At 35.0% G+C, this 22,611-nt stretch overlaps 1 protein-coding gene across 2 annotated transcripts in view; it reads right to left on the bottom strand.

Moving 5' to 3' along the window:
• CCDC141 (coiled-coil domain containing 141) overlaps positions 1 to 22,611 on the bottom strand; it is a 110,426-nt gene that overhangs the window by 12,966 nt on the left and 74,849 nt on the right. For both annotated transcript variants that reach the window (XM_075512156.1, XM_075512155.1), the window contains exons 12-22: positions 21,008 to 21,199; positions 19,775 to 19,951; positions 18,060 to 18,239; positions 17,063 to 17,188; positions 16,268 to 16,456; positions 15,779 to 15,958; positions 14,563 to 14,712; positions 7,970 to 8,110; positions 5,699 to 5,893; positions 3,912 to 4,095; positions 2,530 to 2,639 (exon numbers count right to left, since the gene is read on the bottom strand). In XM_075512156.1, coding sequence (XP_075368271.1) covers positions 2,530 to 2,639; positions 3,912 to 4,095; positions 5,699 to 5,893; positions 7,970 to 8,110; positions 14,563 to 14,712; positions 15,779 to 15,958; positions 16,268 to 16,456; positions 17,063 to 17,188; positions 18,060 to 18,239; positions 19,775 to 19,951; positions 21,008 to 21,199 — 1,824 coding nt within the window. The remainder of the gene's footprint in view (positions 1 to 2,529; positions 2,640 to 3,911; positions 4,096 to 5,698; positions 5,894 to 7,969; positions 8,111 to 14,562; positions 14,713 to 15,778; positions 15,959 to 16,267; positions 16,457 to 17,062; positions 17,189 to 18,059; positions 18,240 to 19,774; positions 19,952 to 21,007; positions 21,200 to 22,611) is intronic.

The raw sequence follows: 22,611 nt of genomic DNA, 5'->3' as shown, positions 1-22,611 counted from the left end.
ACAGAAAAAAAATAAGTGAAATCTTATCTAAAACCTGTCATCAGGTGTAAATTGCTTATGGCAAAAATATGCAGCAAAACCCGATTCATTCATTCCTGGATGGGCAAAGACAACATTTTTCAAAGCTGAGTGGATCTTTTCTGAGACAGGGAAAGTATAGGACACCAAAGAGTGAAGAACTCAACTGGTTGGTCAAGAATCTGAGGAATATTAACTAATTTGTATCTAGCATAAGTAAGGGAAAATAAAGGATTAAAAAAGTGACACTATTAGGAAAAAAAGAGGATAAACAACAAACCCAGAAAAAAAATCATGATTTCAGGAAAAACAGTTCTAGGGAGGAAAGAAACATTTGTGAGTCTCTAGAATGTTCAAATTTGTCTAAAAAGGGGAAAGGGGAGAATGTGTTCTCATCATAAAACATAACCAGTCAGAATTTGCATTTGTTCTTGTTTTCCTCCCTCCTTCAGCTTCCCATCTGGACAGTCCGTAACCACTTTGAATGTAGTTAACTGTACTTTAGATCAGCTACTTTAACCATTCTTTTTGGCTAATACTTATTTCTAGCTTAAGCCTCAAATACTGCACAAGTGGTTACAAAGTACTTACATAACAGAAATCTGGACAACCATACTGTATTTTATGAAGACTCCATGAATCCTTTAAAATTGTCATGGAAGAAATCTACAGATTTCAAAGAACATCACAGTGGCACAACGTAAGGAAAACCAAAAGTTTTATAGTTACAGTTTTGTGTATTTCACATCTTTAGCTGTCCAGCCAAAATTTACAGTCCTAAATAAGTTCTTATAAGAAAGTGCTGCATTATTAATTTCTATTCTAGCATTAAACAAGTGAAAAATTGTGTGATCTGTTAAATCTATTTTTTTATGAAGAAGTAGTTTTTAATTTTGCACTTGAAAAATCCAAGAGTTGTTTCCTTCTGACATTGAACATCCGTGTAAAATCAGGAAAGACTGCGCAATACAACATTTCCCCTTAATTTGTTACGTTTTAAAAATGGCAGGAGGGGAAACTGGATTCATAGTCATGACATTCCATACTCATGGCACCTATTTGTGTAGATAATTTGCTGAATGATTTATTCTTCATAAGATACAGACATCGACTATTGAGATATTCTAGAAATGTTCAATAAGTGTTAGTTTTAAAATCTCAGAATACTACATATTACAAAAAAATAACAACTTTTATTTGAAAAAAGTTTCAGCAATACTCTCTATTGCAGAAAATTCATTTTCTATAATATTCCTTTTGACTGCCTTTTTAAAAGAATTATCTAAATTAAAGGTTAAAGTAATCAGTAAATAGTTTATGAATGGTTTTCTGTGAAAAAAGTGTTCTCCAAACAACTCTATTAAAGAAAGATAACTTTACAATTAGAAAAATTACTCAAAGTAAAATATTACAATTATTTTGAAACTCCACTTCCCTTGAAAAGATTCTTATTATGTTGAGCTAGCAAAAAAGACGAAAGGTTCAAGCCCTGTTCTGACAGAACCCGAGGCTACTGTCCTGCACACAACAGCATTTATGTAACAGCATTTATGGATTGGGAGGAGAACTTTGAAACCTAATTGGCATTTATACTGAATTTTCTTTATGGTCACAGTGCAAGGCAAAGCCTTCTTTCCATTCATCTAATGACTTTTGGAACTCATTTGTATTTTTGGCTTCTCTTACTGCTTTTAAATGTATTATTAATGGATAATTTGAGCATTCATCAGTTTTTCTAGTATAATTCCATCAAAGAGAAGCGAAATAACATTCAACATCAACAAGAGCAGGACATTTAAGCACCTTAACTCTTCCAACTTCACAGGAAAATTAACTCATCAGCTATTGCTGCATGTGGGAGATTTTTTATGTATTACTTGGACAGTGGGGGGTGGAGTAGACGGAGTCCTTATTACAGAAATCTAGCCCTCTCAGCTGTCTTCCATAATTCCCCCTCAGCTGATATGTTATACTTAGTTACTCTTAAAGAAGCTTATCAGAATATGAAAATAAAAATGTTGTTGTTCTCTTTAATGTTTATGTTATAAGCCACGCTTTTCTAATTTAAATTAATTTGGTTTTAAAAAACCTTGGTTTTTGGGGATGATTTTTCCAACAGCAAGGCAGCCAAGGCAGCCAAGCTAGATTGTTTGGCATTTTATATATCTAGCAGTTACCTATATTACAGTATCAAGGGAAGAAGAAATATGAAAAAAGAAGTATTTGTCTAGATACCCAAAGAAATTGTGACGTTTTCCCCCAAAGGTTACTTGAAAGCAGTAACAGTTCTGAAAAAAGTTGAGAAAAAGAAACCTAGGAGGAATGTTTAGTGCACAAACAAGTAGCACTTAATTTATTAATTACGATCATTACCTAAGGTAATGGAAAAGTGAACAATTAAGAAATGCTTCATACTACCATAGATGATCCTCAGTTAAAAGTACTGATTCAGACACTAAGCCTGATAAATTGACACAGATGCAATATATTTCCAGATTAAAAAAAAAATACCTTAATCTCCTTAAGTTCTCTCAGAGATCTGCACAACTCATCAACAGAATTAATGATTTCTTTGTACTTTAATATGGCTTTTTCAACATACTTCTTTCCTTCTTCGATACCTACAAAGGTAAAACAACATGAAAGGAGAACAGAATGCCTCAAACAGATGTGTAACAATCAATGTACTTTGTAACCCCAATATACTACAATACATACATTTTTCTGTGTTTTGTTTTGCTGGAGGAGTTCTGTGATTCACAGCAATGTGCTTTCCTACCTCTTACTAGAGCTTAGATGGGCCTTCATAGTTGCTGCAGGTCTTTAGCTAGGCTTCTCCTTGAACAAAATTACTTCTATCTGGTTAGTGATACTGCTTTAGAAGATGCTGACCTCAAAGTGTCTCCTAAACTAGTTGCCTTATTATACAGCTAGGAGGCACTTAGATGCCTGTTATAAGAAATACAAAACAAAGGCAGGATGGAGAAGCTTTTTCCCATGTAATGACTTAAAAAACACAAAGCAGCTTCTTTCTTCCAGTGTTCCTAATCAGCTGGTGTCAAGAATCCATTCTGTCAGCTCCTTTCCTACAGATAGGACCGTTTAAAATATTGAGAAAGTTAAAAAAGAGAGAGAGAGAGAGAAGGGAAAAAAGCGATCTGTGCTCTCTAAATAGTCTTTTCAACACTAAATTAGAGGAACTTAAAAGCACAGTTTCTTGAAATTTTTTCAGATTTACTACTTGAAATGATAAGCTACACAGTATCCGTGCACATTTGGATGGTCACCTTATCTTTGGATAAAATAACTTCAACAAGTATATAAACATTATGAATGGGAGGAAAAAAGCAAAACCTGAAGTTTGTTGACCTTCATTCTTTTTGGTCAACAATGTTGCAAATCAATACAATTGCAAATACAGTATTTACATAACAATCTAAATTTTTTGCTAATAAAATACTTAAGAAAGTTGGCAATCAAATACCACTAGTTATTCACAGTGTTAATGTAAAAAATTCACTCAGCACTGAGGTATATCACTGTAATGTACTTTGACTTCAAAGGCCTGCCTGTTATGAGATAGCATAAGCCATGAAGTCTTAATTCCAAGCTCATAAATATTGCAAGGACATTCACACTTTGATTTCAAGGTGAACTCGGACTCTATACAGAAAACCAAGTAACTACCTAACTGTTGAGTACTTTCATATTTCTATTTTTTAAATATTTGTTCTGAAATCCTTCACTTCTTCCAGTCAATACTTTAAAACAACATTTGTTTTTTAAACTTCATGGGATTTTCTTCTTAAATGAACAAATCTAGGAATCTGCTTCCTCCTGTCCTAAGTTATTGTATTTTTTTCCCCACCGTACATTACCAGACAGCTCCTCACCATATAACTGTTTAGCGAGCTCTATAATCTGCTGAATTTTTTCTTCTTGTTGAGGCACTGTAGGCTCAATAAACTTATTGAATTGCTTGTAGAGAGTCTCTATTGCTTCTCTTGTTTTGCATTCTGCAGAATACTTGCCAACTCTAGCGACTGTTGCACTCACATCTTCAAACCAAAATTGACACTGAGGGATAAAAACACTGCATTATAATGAATTATTATCAAGAGTTCAAGCCTTTGTAGAATAGACTGGAGTATTCTTAGACTTTCCATAATCAGTGGCATACAGTATGTCTTAAATTTTCTGATTTTAATTTAACCTGAAAAACATTTGTTCATTACCAATGCTGCTTCAAATATAAATAGCTATTAAATTTTCTTTAAACACTAGATCCACGCTCATCTTACAAGTATGGTGAGGTTATTAGTTAATGGTTCTGCAAATATATGTTTTAATTTACATTCTTTCCACCTTGTATATCAACTGACTAATTTCACAACCTTCGTTTCAGGGCCACAGTTACACCCCTGTAAGGGCAGCAAGGTTGCTTAGATTTAGTCTACTAGAAAACAGGGTTTTTCACCTCAGCAACTATTAAAGTTGCTAGGAATCTTTCTGCTGACAAGAATGGGCTTTAGAACATACCCTTAATAAACATTTTTGGTTAACAATACTCAGAGGAGGAGAGAATCTGGTGTTCACTCAGTATCATCCATATTGCATCATTCCAGCAAGCAGCTAATAATCACCATTTTTAACTGCCATGAAAGTCAGTATTTAAGACTGTGCCTATTTGCTGAAAGAAAACTGTTGAATAAAGGGTGATACTTCACACTGAGTAAAAAAGCAATCTTAAATTTTAGTTCTAGGAAATAATTTATTTCCCTCAAAGTAAGGGGGGAGTTTAAACATGTAAATGCACAACAAATGGTAACAAATTGCTTTGCTAATGATATATGAAATGACACGTTGATCAGATCACTGGACACTGAAAATATCTTTTAAAACTTTAGTATTGTGATCCATCATTAAGGGAATTTATTTGTCATGCATTTAGATCACTTTGGAGATATGAACAGTGTTGTTTCTAAAAATAAACAATGATGACAGGAATGTGCTTGCCTCACAGCAGATGCACCAACACAATGTAGCAAGAGGGAAAATACTGTTAGGAAATATTTTTTTCTTTTTAAAAAGGCAATGCATGAGGCAGTCCTCAGACACATTAAAATAAAGTTACAGAAGTCTCCAAAAAGACTTAGACTGCAGTTCAGAAAAAAATATACATATACTTAACAATTAAGTCTATTAAAAAAATTATACGCTGCTTTTAAGGAACTGAATAATTTACATTTCAGTTCCAGAATTACATACCACACAGATAGCTCTTCCTGACAACTAACAAAGTGGGTATTGTGATAACCTGGCTCTTGTAGTTTGACAGCTATCAAAGAAGGCCTTGTGGCCCTTTCTGTGCTGCCTCAGAATACACTTAGAGAAAATGAACTAAGTATGATCATAGATATGCTGAATCACTATGAAAGACATATGGAGGTGGAGACCCCAGTCGTATGCATAGCAGTGCAAGAATATGGTCACGTTGCATGTTTTTTCCCCCTTTCTCCACAAAGTTACAAAGAAAAAGCAGAAGAAAATACAGAATTTTTTACCAATCTACTACATTTGGAAGCTACAGATTTTGCCTGAAGTAGTTAGAAGCACTTTTATCTATCCCAGTCCTGGATCATTATTACAGCCACAGCAGGGATCTCAGGTTTACTAGTACCTCTTCCATCATCTGTTGCAGATGCTCCACGAGATCCAGATTTTGCTTGTAATCCTCCACAACTCTGCTAAAGTCGTTCAGCTGTTTTTGTAAGTCACTGATTGACTCCAAGAGGACTCTAACTTTAGCATTAGGTTCATTTGCTACAGAGCCAATGACTTTCTTCTCTAAATTATCCATCTTCTTTTTAAGGATCTGTTTAAAAGATGTAGCAATGTTAAATACTGCAACAAAAATGTTTCTATTTTTAGAAATAAAAAGTAAAAAACATGGGAAAACCCCCACAAACCTATTTCTTGTCCTGTGTTTTAAAAATTACAAGTACAAGTTGCTTTTTCAAAAATCAAAGGAAACTGGCAGGCCTCTACAATGCTAATTAAAATCAATGTAAATTATATTTATTAAAGGTGGAATTGAGTTACATTTTTCAGCTTAAACAAATATCTGTAGTAATAAAACATGGGATCTTGAACAAAATAACTTTCATTGAACCTGGAAAGGAAAAAATACTACTAAGCCTTTGGAGTCTTTGACCAAATACAAGTCAATTTAAGCATCACAGTTATTCATGTTCTAGCATATTAACATATTGCTTAAGAATCTGATGTAAGCGACATCAGTGACCATCTAGCATAATCCCAAAGACCAAGGGGAACAAGTATTCATACTAGTACTTTTTGATGTCTGGTATAAATGTGACCTGTAAATTTTAGGATAAGATGGTATACATATATATATTTGTATATTTTATATCCTGGGAATGCTGGTCTTGCCAGTTGATCACGACTTCATTGTGCTAGCTGTTTTACAAGTGATGCAAAAAGGCAGGTCCTTGATTTTTGTTTGGAAAGGAAGAGATTGGTTTAAAATAGGAAAGTATTTAATGAACTGTCCACATCTATACTTGTAAGAACATACACTGGTAGGAAGAGTGTTGCCAGCAGGTCAAAGGGGGTGATTATTCCCTTCTACATAGCACTAGTGAGGCTACATCTGGAGTCCTGTGTCCACTTTGGGCTCCCCAGTACAAGAAATACCTGGACATACTGGAGCAAATCCAGCAAGGGTCCATGAAGATGACTGAATGACTGAGCATGTGTCTTTCTTACAAGGACAGAGAGAGAAGAGATTTTTTAGCTGGGAGAAGAGAAAGCTCAAGGTGGATCTTATCAATGTGTATAAAACCATGATGGGAAGGAATAAAGAAAACAGAGCCAGATTCATCTTAGGGGCGTATAGTGAAAAGACAGGAGGCAATGGACCCAAATTGAAATACAAGAAATTCTGTTTAAGCAAAAAACCAAAAAAAAAAGGAAACACCCATTTCTTTTACTCTGAGGGTAGAACAGCTTGCCCACAGAGGTTGTGGAGTCTCCATCCCTGGAGATATTCAAAACCCAGCTGGACATGACATAGAGCAACCTTTTGTAGTTGACCCTCCTCCGAGGAAGGAATTTCGACCAGATGACCTCCAGAGTTCCCTTCCAACCTCAATGATTCTGTGATTTGAATTTGCATTTGTGGATTAAATTGCCAAGAAAGGAAAAAAAAAAAGGCTGTAAAAGGAATAGTCAATGACAACAAAAGAAATAGCAAAAATAGAATCATAGAAGCTACTGAAAATTTCAAGTAAAAAAAAGTTGTGAAGGAAGAGACTGGCAGGGCAAGTGAAACAAAAAGTGCTAGTTCTGATTGGCAACTAAAAAGGTCATTGGAGGCTTTGGAAGAGGAGTTTCTGGTGAATGCAAAGAATGGATGAGGTTAGCAGGGTTCTAAGGTGCAAATGAGCATGATCAACTCCAGACAATGGATGCAGAAAAAGGTTCTGAAGACTTACATGATGAAATGAGAAAGACAAGAAAGTAGCTGGATGCAAGAGGGAATATGTGCACATTTATTGTTTATTTTTTTATTTTGAGGGGGTATTTGTTTTATTTTGGTTTTTTAAGGAGAGGGAAGACTAGGTCACACATACTGTGAAGGAACAGAGGCAAGAAGAATAAAAGATTAAATAGAAAAATAATGGAGGATAAAAGGAGTGAACACAGAGAAGTCAGGAATTGAGCTAAGATCATTTCACTGAAGGAAATGGAAGAAAAAAGAAACAGAACAATGAAAAATGTCTCAGTCAGTGACTGAGACAGGGGAAGGATATAAAGCTGAGTAACAGGGACGCTCACATACATTTTACATCTCCTCTGATCTGCTTGGCACAGACCACAGCAATTCAACCAGTGAAGCCTTCACTAAGACTAAAATTTCTAATGTTACCTGTATTTTCTCTGCATATGTATCAACCTGCTGAATCTGTATTTTAAGTACTTTCAAATTTCGAGATTTTTCAGTTTTCTTCGTATAGTTAAACTTCAAATTGTTGAATTTCTTTTTGAGATCCTTAAATGATTCTCTGAGCTGAAACAGAGTAAGTATATTTGTTAGTAAAAAAGAAACCAGCACACTTCAATTTAGTTTTTTTTCAAGAGCTGTTTAACAGGCCACGATCTGAACACTGAAAATTTAATTCAGAAATGAAAAATACTATGCCATCTCATAAACCATCCTTATTTCCTCAGAATTTCTTTCCAGTAGGGGAAACTCATAATCTTATTAAATCAACATTTTTGCATTCTGAATACTGAGTATTGTTTCCAGAGTGGCTGGGGCAAAAAAAGGATTGGGGCAAAGGATGAGATCCTTGCTCAGACAATCTATGAAAAAATCCTGTCCAAGGGCTTTCATTGATTTTAACTAGAGGCAGATGTTCTTCACATACTCTAGTCCATTTAGTGGAAATGGTAGCCATGTAAATGTATACCCATACTTAGTTTCCAGAAAACCACAGTTTTACTGGGCTTGGGCAAGTAAATTTGTATTTATTCATAGTACTTTTCTCCTATAACACAACATTTAGTTTACATCAGGTTGGTTTTTTTGTTGTTTTTTTTTTTTCCCCTCCTTTTTCCAAAGCCCTGCTTCTGAAAGCAAGTTACATAGGGACTTAATTTTATACACTGTGCTAGTCCAAACTTCTTAGTACAATTAGTCCAAACTTCTTAGTACAATTATTGTACTTTTATTCATCTTTGCATACAAAGATGAATCCAGCTCTTTGCAGGATCAAGATGTGGACTATGTAAGCACCTGCCTTTCAAATAATATTCTATGAGTATGGTAGCAGAGAGATTCTGCTTAACAGATACCCAAAGAAAGCCTCACCTAACTACAGCTAGAGAGATTTGGTACCACGTGAGACTATTATTACCAGTCAGCACTGATTTGGTGCAGCAAGCTCAATGTTAGGGAAAATTATTCTTGTAATAATATAAATTAAGATGAACCAGTAGCTCTGATTATGAAGCATCCATGCCTTTCAAGACTTTTCAGATGGACTTATATCAGCTGAGATAACTACTATTAAATTTAGTTATATTAAATTTGCTGTAAAACTCTTTTGTTACTTAGATGGAATGTAGCTACATTTTCTTTAATCTACAAAATCTTTTAAAAATCCAGAATGATAAGAATGACACTGATGGAGTTCTAGGAAGCTACACTTTCATTTACACACATATGGATCAGATGTATTGCCAATTTACCAGAATGAGTTTAATACAAATCAAAAAGAAGAGTCATATACGATCAACATAATTTTAAAAACAATGTTTACTTACCATGGGAACTAGTTATAGTGTAGGGTTGTTATATGCTTTATCTTTTTTTTTTTTTTCCAATGCCAATTACCTTTTTGCTTTAACATACACTTACAAGTGTGCCCTTAATAAACCACAGGTCATTCTTTGCATTAGCAATGTTATATAAATAAGCATATCAAACATACTTAGCTAAATTATCTTTAAAGGACTATGGATTTTTTAAGTATAAAATTTTATTTTTTTCAATATTTTTTCCCTGAAAGCTATGTAATTTTCAATTTTATTTACAACCGTAAAAAATACTTTTAGATATTATAGTTACTTTTGAATGCCTTTAAGCAACAGATATGAGAACCAGACAAGTAAAACACCTGCTTAAAATATGCTTCTGGTACCTTATAAAAGGTACTATTTTAATTACATTGCGATTCCATGATCACATTTTCAAATTATTTATAATTAATTCATAAATTTTGAAATGGAAGAATATAAAAACAACGGAAATTTTTTTTTTTAGAATTTCACATCCTTTGGGTTGACAATCTTCTGCTTTTAGGAGAATGTAGAATAAATTATGTAAAATGATATTTATCTAAAGGAACTGATATAAAAGAAATGCAGCAGTCCTAATGCTTTAGGGTCTGTTCCTCCAGACACCAAATGAAAAGAACTTAACTTACTTCATTAGTGTTAGCACATTCAGGCCACATCCACAACTTGATATTTAGTTAACATATTTGAGGCTTTTTTTAATATTAAAAAGTCCTACAGACTTCCCCCTGCCCCTCAGACGCCAAAGAATCCAGGGAGTAATGAATGCTCATTTTGCAGCTACTGTTATTGGAACAGCTAGCAATCAATCATTATTACTATTATTATTACATACTAATGTTAATCCATCAAGGGATGTATTTTTCATTTTCATTTCATCTAGTGGGATGTTGCCACATTATTTCAGCAGTGAATAGACAGATAGTATTCACTCAGTGTAATGGAAAGGAAGGGAATTCTATCACCGGTACTGTGATCTCCAATTAGTCTAAGCTCTTTATCCCACCTAATTACACAGAATAATAAAATCTATCTAAAAGCCCTCTGTTAATAAAACCACTTCTGCAGAACAATATTTTGTATTAAAAACACAAGAGCCTTATTTGCTGGTTTAATTTTGAGGAAAAGAAGAGATGAGCAAGAGTTTATTTTAGTTTCTTTCAATGGCTTATGCACATACATAGGCTAGCGATCATTTATAAGGCCAGAGGCTCTCCTCATAGCAGTATGTGAAATTAGATCGCCTTGTTTCAGATATGATGGCTCATGTGTCAAAGGTCTGCAGCTGCTGTCACTCTTCTCTTTTAGCCTCAGTGGAAAAACCAGATTCAGCTCAGACTTGTACATCACCCCCTCAGAGTGCATGTACACAACTCCTGTTATCATCAGCAATTGTACCAAGGCTGATACATGGCTTCCAACTTTTAGAAATCTAAACGTATCTTTTTTCCACTATTTTCTGCAAAATTAAATGAGAAATACTAAAGGAACTATACACCCTAATATGCTTCAGTGACTTCAGCCCACAGGTTTAATGGAACTTTGTAACTTGTCCATTGTGTCCTAGTCAATCAGGCAGCTGTTCCTAACTATAGTTGGCTTGTCATGGGTGGAGGAGAGGGGTTTAGGTGCCAATTGCACTGATTTATCACACAACTACAAAATAAATCGAAAAAGAAGTTATAAAGCTGCTTTAAACATGTTTTTGTTAACAGTACAGTTCTGGTAAAATGCTTTAATTCCTGTGTGAGCCAGTCTAGGAGGTACTTCAGTGTTGTTAGCCACTTACCCTTCCCTTTTTATTCATACATAAGACTTTTAGTAGCACTAATAATCAAAATAGCCCATGAAAGCAGGTTGCTGAAAATAAATTTTCAAAGTGGCAAAGATTAAAGAACAGCCAGAAAGTGGGAAGAAAGAAAAGGTGCTGTTCAAGTCATCAATGATTACTTTAATTCTGAGACCACAATCAAAATAAATTACAAGGTGAGAAACGTGCTAAGAAATATCAGTTCCTACTGACTTGTGAACAGAGATAGCTCATTACCCTCTATGGTTAAAATCCACATTTTCAGTCATACCTTTCCATTAGTGTATAAATAATGACATGATGAAGAGGAAAGAAGTGAGATGACCGGGGAGAGCTGAGAACCTACTGCAGGATGTTACTCTTCTGTTGCAAGTTTTGTGCAGACATGCATAAATGTTATTTTTAAAGTGATCACCTAAAGAAAAGGCTTTTTCACTGCAAAAGTTATCTTATGTAAATAACTGTGTCACCTATAATCCCACGAACAGATTCAGAGTAGTATTAAGCTACAGTTACCTGAGGCTTGACTCAGCTCTATCACAAATGACTGCAGTGTAATGCAGTGGAGTTGCAGCTCTTCAGAGGCTGCTACACAAGATGGTGAAGCAGGAAGCCCAAATGGGCAAATACAGATCTCAAAGGTCATACAAGCTTTCCTTATACCTTGCAAAGATGCAGAGTGCATAAATCCTTTTTTTCAGCCTTTGCAAATTCTCTTTAAATTAGAGAAGGCACACAAAAGGCATGCATCTTATTCTTCTGTCCTCCAAGACTGTTCAAAACTCATGTTATGTATCGTTGGCTATAAATTTAAGTACTCGTTTCCTTGCTTCTTATAGAAGCACTAATATGTTACAAACACAGGGAGCTAGCCCAGTCCTCTAACTATGATATTTTCAAACACCAGTTGAGTCCTAATAACCAAAGCTCACATGCTTTATTTACACACTTAAATTCACCACATTAAATGTAAATTAATTTAAGTATTTACAGCAGAATTCCAAATATTTTCAATCAACTTTAAAGTTTGCTTTGTACACTGGTAAATCACAACTAAATTATCTGGTTGGCTGTTTACTATGTGACAGCTATGGACAGCTGCTGCTTGCTGCTGCCACATGAAATATTTATTTGCTTAGACATAGTAGATGGTAAAGAAATTGGTATTTCAGACAGGTCTGCTAGATACTAGCAATACCCAGACTAATTTCTGATGTTAAAATTAACAGAATTTAAAATACTGAAGTGAATACTAATAACTTTAACATTCTTGAAGTAACTTAGTGTCTGGTTTCTTGATTCCTAAACAGAATTAGTTATAAATACTCAATTAAAAAAAAAGAAAAATGGCAGTGAATTTATGCATGTACAGGTACATTAGCCAAGTGTTTATTTAGGAAATATCTTCTATGCTAACCTCTAATAGAAAAGGAATCTAAAGAAAAAGGTATCCACACACCAAATTAGTATATTTCAGTTAGTTTACATTCAAGATTCAGTTAGGTCTGGGGATGACAGGTTTTAACTTAACCAGCCAACATGGCTTTCCCAACTTAAAAAAAAAAAACCAAACAACCACCAAACACTGTAATTGAAAATATGTTATCCAATTATTTTGCAGAGGGTGTCTATTAACTATGAGAACCTAAAACGTTACAGTTTGCAATATAGGGCATGTGGTGAGTGACACGTGTCACTGACACACTTTTCATTTGAATTTGAGAGAGACAGAAGATTGCTTTTTTCCTCTACTTCCTGCTGTCACTGGAAGTCTAACAAGTAATAAAAATAGAAAAATAATTCTTCTTAGAAAGGAGTCACATTCTCCTGCCCTCATTATATAATACCAGAATCAAAGGACAGAAACAAGAAATTTGTTTAATATAACAACGTGTCTTTAAATATGGCCAGCCTTACATACAGGCTGCTCAGTGCACATTTCCTTTTCTTCAGCAAATTCGAGGGGTTTTCCGTAAAAACCTAGAATACTTTCATTCAAACCTCAAATACTCTGATTCTGCCATGCCAGTGCAAAGCATAACGGGACTTCTTGTTTATGTACTTCATGTTTTCTTTCTCTTCTACAGCATGGTTCTCTCTGCCAGAGTGCTTCCCCTATACCACCTGCTGTTCCTATTGCCTCCTACCGTTGGCCAAGAAGTTACATCAGGAGACTGATGAATCAGACTGGTGAATCAGAAACACACTCAGCTTATGACTGACAAGGAACTAGAACTGTAACTGAGATTCAAAAAAACCTTTTTTGATGCACATGTCCTTTCAATTTCAAAATAAGTTTTTGTGAAAATGGATAATTTCACAAACACACAAAAATATTTTGTAAAAGAAAAGAAAATCCAAACAATAATTTTCTCATTAAAAATAGTTGGGACAGAAATCTCAGTCACCTCTGCTTTGGTGATTTCAAGAAAACACAGTCTTTCTTTATTCAGGTGTGGATTTACCTAGCAAAAGATAAAATACGAAAATATAACTTTCAGTGTCCTGTGTTTCCACTATCTATGCTTCACACTGTGGGGAACATTAGTGTGAAATCCTTCCAGGTGAGAATCCAGTTTCTGTACTTCATGGATACATAGAAGTGCAATCTACAGGACATCAAGTGTAGAGGCCATCAGCCTCTTATTCTAATGGATCACTTTGAGAAAATTCATTCTATGGAATGTTTTTCCTAAATTAATTTTTGCTGAGACATCTATCTAATTCAACCTGCTAAATTGTAAGTGGATTTGTATTTGGCCTACTAAGATGCTAAATTAATAATCATATTAACTAAGTAATTTTTCTAACCTAAGTTCCATAATACTAAATTCTAATATCTTGTGCCAAAGAACATTTTCTTTTTTTCTAGCAATTTCTTAAGTATCATATCTTGGGTTTCTGAAAAAAATGTTAAGTACTAAATTACTCTGAACTTTTCATTAAAAGACTGAAAGTTCTTTCTAATAGCCTTACAACTGCAATACATGTAAATTCTACTTTTGTTCCAAATTTCAGCTTCATAAGAAAGAATCTGAAGACTCACGTATTTGAGATGAAGCTGACAGAGCTGAAAGCCAAAGAAAATATAGCTGCTCTATTTCCAGCCCTCTTAGTACAGTGAAAGCACTTTATTGCCAGCCCAACAACTTGATATAATCCTGAACTGCAGAGGTATGGACCATAGATTATTATTGCTGCTGTGTGGATCAAAGGTTGCTGGTAAGATGAAAATCAACTTTTGTGTATACGTATGAAGCATCTAGGGGAATGGTAAACAGTAACATATATTACAGAACACAACAGCCCTTTTAACAGCCATTTAATGTGTTAGGATTTATCTCATTTACCTCACTTATCTCCTCTTGAGTGGTGCAGTGTTGGAAATGCTGTGACAGTTCGTCCTCATACTTATCAGCTTTGGCACTCCAGCTAATGTTCTCGTACTCCAATCTAGCAAGTTCTTGCTTCAGATTCTTTACAGAAACATTCAAGCAATTCTAAACAGGGAATAGACAAAGAAACTTATAAGACTCAGCAAATGTATTGATTTAACCAATCTAAAATGAAAATAATTTTGAGGCAGAACATGCATAGTCAGTCACAATGGACTAGAGTAAACTATTACACCTCCACTGTAACGAGAGCAAGTACATAGCAGTGTCAATCACTAGTAGTCTGAAGAGTAGTTTTTGGGTCACAGTCACAACTCACACATGGTGTCTTCTCTGAGCAAAGAGGAATTGGCCTACTCTAGTCCTTTACCACCTGGAGATTAGTTCACTTCTGCTGTCAATCAATTTATGGACTCTGAAGAGCAGACTGGCAATGTGGATAGTGTAGGCAGGTCATAAGGAATATCTTGCTTTCTCCCTAGTAAATGAATACAGGGCAATAACAATCCTGCCTGGAATAAATAACTCCTTTCTAAAATTATATCCATTTTGCCATGCAAATCAGTCTGGAATCCACTAATCCTTCTTGTTCTTTTGTTATCCTTTCTTTATAGGAGAATAAATATGCAAAGCAACCTTTACAAAGTACCAGGAGTCTAATATATAGATGTGGCATTCAAGAAATCACCAACAGGGCCTTGAGCTGCACAAAGAATACTAGAGAACAGTAAGTCATGCTTTTTTTTTCCTAGCGCTGATATTTTAAAGATTAATTTCCTCTCTATTTCAAACCTACTCCAACGTTTTCCAGCGTAAGATCTGTTCACAGGCCACTAGAAAATTAAAACAAGATTTCAAAGAAATTAATTTTTCTTTTCTCTTGGTAAAAGCAATTCATAATGTGAGTAACTACTGAAGAATAAGTTTCATCATTCCTGGATGTTTCATTTAATTTGATGGCTGTATATTTGCAAACTCAAAGTAGAAATCTAAAAATGATCACTGTTTTACATTTTATGTTTTTCTTTCTTTAAAAAGAATCTTAAAGCTCTGTATTTATTTTTCTCAGAGTATTAACACATTTTTGCACATCTAAAAGTCAGTCAGATAGCTTCAATAATCTTCTTTCACATTTATCCTTGATATCACAAATCATTCTAATTCTACTCACAGGTTGCTGCACTGCAGACAAGATATCCATTCCCTGGGTAATAAGCAGTTTATATAGCTGTCTGATACATGCATGTTTCTCCTGAGCATTCACAAGGTAGGCTTTAGCATGGTGTACATTTTCAGGGTCCTCGCATATTTCAGGAATATCCAGTTCTCCTGATTTTGATAGACATTCCAGCTGGAATATATTAAAATGAAAATCAGTATGTGTTTAAAACAATGTGAAAGGAAGCTTACAATTCCTTCCTTACTCATAATGTGTTACCCTAAACTTTGGTGATGTGGGCTTAAGTAATTAAATTTTGGTTCAGATCTGAATTTTAAATTCTCTAAATTTCATGTAGTTTTAGATCCAAAAGTTTAATTCTGATCACCAGGTGGGTTAATGCTGTTTGTTTGGCAAAAAAAAAGAAAGATGACCGGCACTAAAAGCAAAAAGAGTTTAACTGCAATGGGAAGAAGGTGTATTTTAAAAGATTATACTCACTTCTTTTTTAATGTGATGGAATTTGACTGTCTTGTTGAAAATCTCATCATATTCTGTCATTGTGTCCTTTACCATTCGATGGAGATGAATAAGCTCTCTCATTCTCTCAGAATTCTCTTTCACAGGAAATCCTTTCTGGCTTGGCAATTCCAATAATTTTATCAGGTACTCAAGCTCAGCATTCAGTTGCTAGCAAAAAAGCAGAACTCAAATTACACAAACATATTTGTTAGTTTTCCTTCACATTTGATGAAATAACAACCTAACAATGGTAAATTGTATTGGGGAAAAATCAATGCCATGCCCTTTAAAACACTCTCCACATACTTTACTTTTTGCTAGGCATGAATCTCAGGTATCACCCAGAAACAGCCTTGGATTAAAACAAGTCAAACTGACTTGTAGGGGAATGGCAGACTGAATTGCTAAAACTCAGAGACAGTATTCAGAGGAGATAGAATCTCAGTACGACATAATTCAGCCTCGGACCAGGTCTAACTCAAAAGCATGAAGCTGGTACTCTCCTTGTACTTCCACCACCCCAATGCTCGTGTGTCACTTTAATACGCAGCTAACACCGCACAAGACATCCTCTGGACACTGAAGGTAAAAAGTCTTCTGCCTTACCTTACAAATACACACAAACCCTTCCTTCTGGAAAAGCAATGTAAGACATAAAAGCAATGTAAGACTGCAACCCCAGACACTCTGTCTGGGGTCAACGTGAACGTGAATCTTTACTGTACCAAAAAGAGCTTTTGATCCACCGTGCACTTCCCTAGCTTGGTTTCTCACCTGATACTGTGGTTTTATTTGGTTAAGCTTTTTTTGTAGTTCCAAAACAATAAAAAGGTCACTTCCAAGGTCAACTTCTGCTGCAAGCTGGAGTGCCTCTTGAAGAATCTCTAATCCATGGGTAGTCTAAAAGGTAATCAAACAGTTCAGTGTTTCTTTCTGTAGTAAATAAAAAAAAAAATTTAAAGTCGAATCTAAATTTGTAACAAGGACCTTCCCCAAACCAGACACCCAAATGCTGTCAGTAAATTTCATTAAGAGATTACTAGTTAAGGGGAAAAAAAAAAAAAAAAAAAAGAGAGATTCTGAAGTTAAGATACTAATTTTTTTTTTTTTTCAACTGTAAACCTCTCTGTCTCAAACCCTCTGACTGACAAGGGTGATAAGAAATCTTTAAGACAGTGTGCAAAAATGATTCAGACACTGAGATCGCAGGACCCATACACACAGTGTATTTTCTGTGATAACAGATGTTGTGGTTTAGCGATAAGTTGCACTAGACAAACAGTGGCTATAAATCTCTGGTTCTGCTACTAGCCTAGCTAGTGTTACTTTTAAGGAACACTGCACACTGACCCTGTGCCAAGGAGATTTCAATCCTCTTTCCTTATGAACATGGTTGGATTTTAGTACCTATTAGGACACCGTTTAGTCTAGTCACTATTAAGTCACAACAAAATGGTGCTTTTAAAAAAAAAAAAACCAAACCAAACCCAAAAAACTAAAGCACTTCTTGTATAATGTATGGACTTGATTAAAACTTAAAATTTGAAGTGAGGACTTGGACTTTTGTTTGAATAAGGGCAAGAAAGATCAAAACCATTTCATGTTTCTTGATGACTATCTGAATGGCAGAATAGACTACAGAGAATTATCCTACTGATCATCTCTCTTTCTTAAATGATACCTATAATAGTTGATGAGACAGTCACAGACAAACTAATAACAATCTAGGAATGTTTGCCACAGTTGCTTTCTTCCTAGCTAATTTACTTACAGTTTTTAGTTGTTCTTTAAATATCCGGCACTGTTGCTTGACAGGTTTTACTTGAGTAATTTTAAAATTCCAGATTGCCCAAAGATCAGTCAGCTCTTTCTTTTCTTTACTCAGATTAACAATGATATCTTCTGTTACTTGTACAGATTCTTCTACTTTCAATATTAAACTCTCATTTACCTGGCAAATAGACAGACATGTTTTTTCCACATATGATTTTATAAAGTATAATTAAAACCTCGTAATATTAAAGTCTCAACAAAGCTTAATAAAAAACAACTACTCTAGTGTAACTTCTTTGAAAATTTCTGGTACTCCAGGTGTCTTTAAATACACTGTTCTCTTAGAAATAGGCATAGATCAACAGAATTTGTATACTGAGGACATGGCTAATGTTAAAGTTTAAAACCTAGAACAGGTCAGTAATGACTGAATTATTGCCATCTGATGGCTGTTTAATGCTCATGCAAAATAAAGTAATTTCTGAATAGACAGAACTACCCAAAATGGCCCTTTAGGGAATAGCAACTGGAAAGTGAAGTGGATGAAGAAAAGACCACTCATTTGTGCTAATAAGGAAAGCAGCACCGAAGCATGGGAGGGAAAAAGTGTTCAGCATTTGAACATTTGGTGTTTTTTCCTCTTTTTAACAGAGCCCATATCAGAAAGACCAGAAAACTGGGTAATGCTGTTTCTGCTTTTCCCATTTCAGAACTTTTCTTTTAAGAAAAGTTGTGTTTGTAAATTACTTGTATGATCCATATCTTCCAGATACTTAAAAGTTACGACCTAAGAATACCATGGGAACAGAGTAGCAGAAAATACGGTGGCAACACACTTCCAGGTCTTTAGAGAGATAATATCTGAAGATATGTTTAGACTTTAAGTGACTGCAGTGCAACCTCATATTCACACGTATTCAGCTTGGCTTTACACTATCTTATCTGTGCCTGGCTGCATCCAGCTGTGACAGCACACACTTTAGCCCACACTAACTGCCTGAGCACTTTCCTTGCTTAAGTAGGTTTTTCCAGCTCATCTTGCATGTTATCAACATGCATCCTGTATGTTATCAACACCAACTCCCCCTTCTCACCCTAATGTAACTGCTCCCTAGTCTGTCCTATAAAAACAGACAGAACAGCTGGGTGTCCAGGCTGTCTACATTAACTGGGATCACTTTAGGAGGAGCAGCTTAGGGAATGATTGCACACCTCAAATGATCATCTCATGAAGGGGTGCTGGAAAATTAGATAGGGATGCCTAGGCAGTGCAGCTGAACCCAAGACAGAATGTAAAGACACCAGGAAAGATTATCTGTAAGGACGTAGCTCTAGCACCCATTTCTTTAGAACTTCATACACTCAATTAGTAAAGACTGCCACCTAATGGAAGTAAAATAAACTTAATACTGTACTTGCATATATGTTGCTTCCCAACATGAACAAAAAAGATATGTGGATGTATTAGATTTGTATGTATGTACTGGATCATTTATTAAGGGCTCTGTCATTGTTAATCCCAAAACTTTTTATATCACTTATACTGCCATTAACACTCAAATACTACTTTCACATTTTAAGAGTATATAGCAGCATTAGTACCTTTAAAACTAGGTACTGGAGAAATCACAATCGATCAGTCACAGAACTAGGACTAGACCTCATCACAGGCAAACATCAAATATTCAGTACAGTTTATCAGGTTATACTCACCATATTTACTAAATTAAGAAAATTGCAACCCATATTTTGGGTGGAAAAAATCTTCTTTATAGCCTTTTGCCACTGAGTATTAGATGACTCCATTGCAATTTTATTTTCAGCCTCCCTGTTTGTTTGTAGTGGTTCTGATTTATAGAATTCCTTCAGATTTTGAATATCATCATTCACCTACAGAATGTCATAAAATAAGCATAAAAAAACCAAATCAAAACTTGAGCTGCTATAATCAGAAGGTATACAGACATGATAAAATTGAATAGCAGCCTCTGAATCTTTTCCAGGTTTTAAGATCTATCATCCTCCCTAAATACTAAATAATAAAGTTTTAAATAACCTGTAAACCAGTAGATGGCAATCAGACAGGTGGCAGCAATTTGTTCAATTTCTGTCACATATCATTACATGGATATTATATACCAGTGTATCAATGCAAAGATTTTCACAGATCTGTTTAATATGAAGTAACTGAAGTTAGCAATAATCAGAAGTAGACACAATCAAATTTTTTGGCAGTTTATCTTCAAATGAGTAAATCCTATGGCTAATTTTATGCGCTAGGTTCCATTCCATCTTCAATTTCTTTCTAAATATAAAAGAACAACAGTGTTGTACAATCTTAAAACAAGCATTACATCAAAATGAAAATTAACTGCCCTGGGCATCATTAGCACAGCTACCAAAATTATGTTGGTATTGAACTGATTATGACTTCAGTTACAGCTGGTTTATATTTAACTTTTAAACCCCTTCAGACAAATTAGCACTGCAGTGGAAGTGGTGCAAGACGCAATAAATATCTATATATTATAATATGATAAATATCTATATCAACATCTTACATGAAACATTCTAAAAATTATACGAAACAAAATCAGTAAATTTAAGTCAGAGTACATACACGTAAGCATTTTTATTATGTATATAATGAGAGAGTGCATGTCCACAGGAGAAGAAGTAAAAATTCAATTATAATACTTCCTACAATAGTGATTTAAATCACTAGAAAATCTGTATGTAGACTAGTCACTATGCTGATGCAAGTTCAATGGTCAGGGCTGCTTGCCCTGGTGGAACAGATCTCCTTTAAAGTAGAAAGGAGCTTACAAAGACTTGCAGTGCTTCCATGGCACAGCACCTACAGGATTTGTCTTAGCTAGCTAAAAGCACATTTTTCACTTGTAAGATTTTCACAGTGTAGTCAGAGAATAAATAAGTAATCTGTACCTCCATAGCTGACTTTAAAAAGGCCACATAAGTTTCCAGAATTTCTAGTTTTGAACTAATATTTTTTTCAATTTTTTTCAGTTCTTCATTCAGAAAGTCAGTTCTGCTAGAAAAAGCTGCCACCTGCTCAGGTTCAAACTCTTGCATATCTTTGATGATTCTCTCAGCTGCTTCCAGTTCATGTGAGGTTTCCTTTAAGGGTACAAGCATAGAACAATATGTATAATGACTGAAAAGGACTTGTGAATATTGATATCACATCGTTAATTTTCACTAGTATTGCTTTCTTATGTATAATTCAATTACTTAGTTGAAGAAGAGGTCATAATGGACATTATATGCTGAAAATAACCATTTCTTTCCTGTAACATTTTGACACTAGAAACTATGGATGTAGTTATTGAAATAAATGGGAAGAAAAAAATAAGAATCTCAGTATTCAGATTAAGTAAACCAATTCACAGTGTAAGAATGAAAACAACAGAAGCGTTCCATATGGGAACATCGATAGCCAGAACTGATACAATTCCTCTAGTAAACAGTATAGCCCAATTTTCTGAACTGATTCTGTTGAGTCTAAATCCCTCTTAGCTGCTTGTCCGATACTCAATTCTCATAGAAACACTCAGTGTCCACTCTAGAGTAAGACTCCAGAAGCACTCGGTCCTCATAAGGCTACTGCTGTAATTGTTTTAAGGCCTGTCCTTGTAGCACTTTGCCTTATGAATCTTAGTTCCACTCATGCCTTCATCCTTGAATCAATAATTGCTTCCTAGCTCCAGACAAGTCCTTACCCATCAAGCTAGACTGCCCTGCATTCCAACCCAAACCAATGTTCTTGCACGCAGCAAATCTGCAGAAATCAGATGGAGACTAAATAGTGGGTCGTATCTGTCACTGCATCAACTGCTCAGACCCAGAAGAAAGTCACAGTATGCTGTCTGAGAAGAGCTGAGTTACTAACATTTTTCATGATTCAGCTGGGATTCTGGTTTTCAGATTCACTTTCTTAACTTATAGCTTCATATATCTATGTCTATGTGCTTATCTACTTTTATACATTTAACTCAATACCACTTAGCATATCTACCTCTGGCATTCAGCCAAGTGTGCAAACTCTAGCATATCACAATTCACAGAAAGAATAGGTAGGAGAGGTTACTATTGTTAGGGCAGATTGTACACCGCAACAAACAAAAGTAAACACCCTGGCATGCAAAAATTTGGCAGAAAAGATACTAAAAACTATTATACAGTCTTGTGGAACAAAAAGAGGCTCTCGCTCATCTGCTGAACTTTTTATATTCATACTATGTGCTCTCCAGAATTTCTTTAAAGTGAATTTTATTTCCACAGACACTGTACAGATCCGGCTCTTGGGTTCCATAAACTGTTGCCTGAAACAAAAAAGAACTCCACAAGAGAAATGTAGGATACTCCTAAAATATATATACTGCCATGTTGTTCAGCTTAGCCATGAAATATGCACCTGTGTCAAGACCATGGAGGGGATTCAACTGGCTTTAAGCCACTTTCAGATACTGCAGTACTGCTACGGGAGTTGGAAAGGCCCTGAATGTGACTTAAAAATAGCATCATCTGTG

The sequence above is a fragment of the Mycteria americana genome, chromosome 9 (assembly GCF_035582795.1).
Source record: "Mycteria americana isolate JAX WOST 10 ecotype Jacksonville Zoo and Gardens chromosome 9, USCA_MyAme_1.0, whole genome shotgun sequence".
NCBI lineage: Eukaryota > Metazoa > Chordata > Aves > Ciconiiformes > Ciconiidae > Mycteria > Mycteria americana.
The sequence above is the reverse complement of the archived record's forward strand: the minus strand, read 5'-3'. Positions and strand labels throughout refer to the sequence as shown.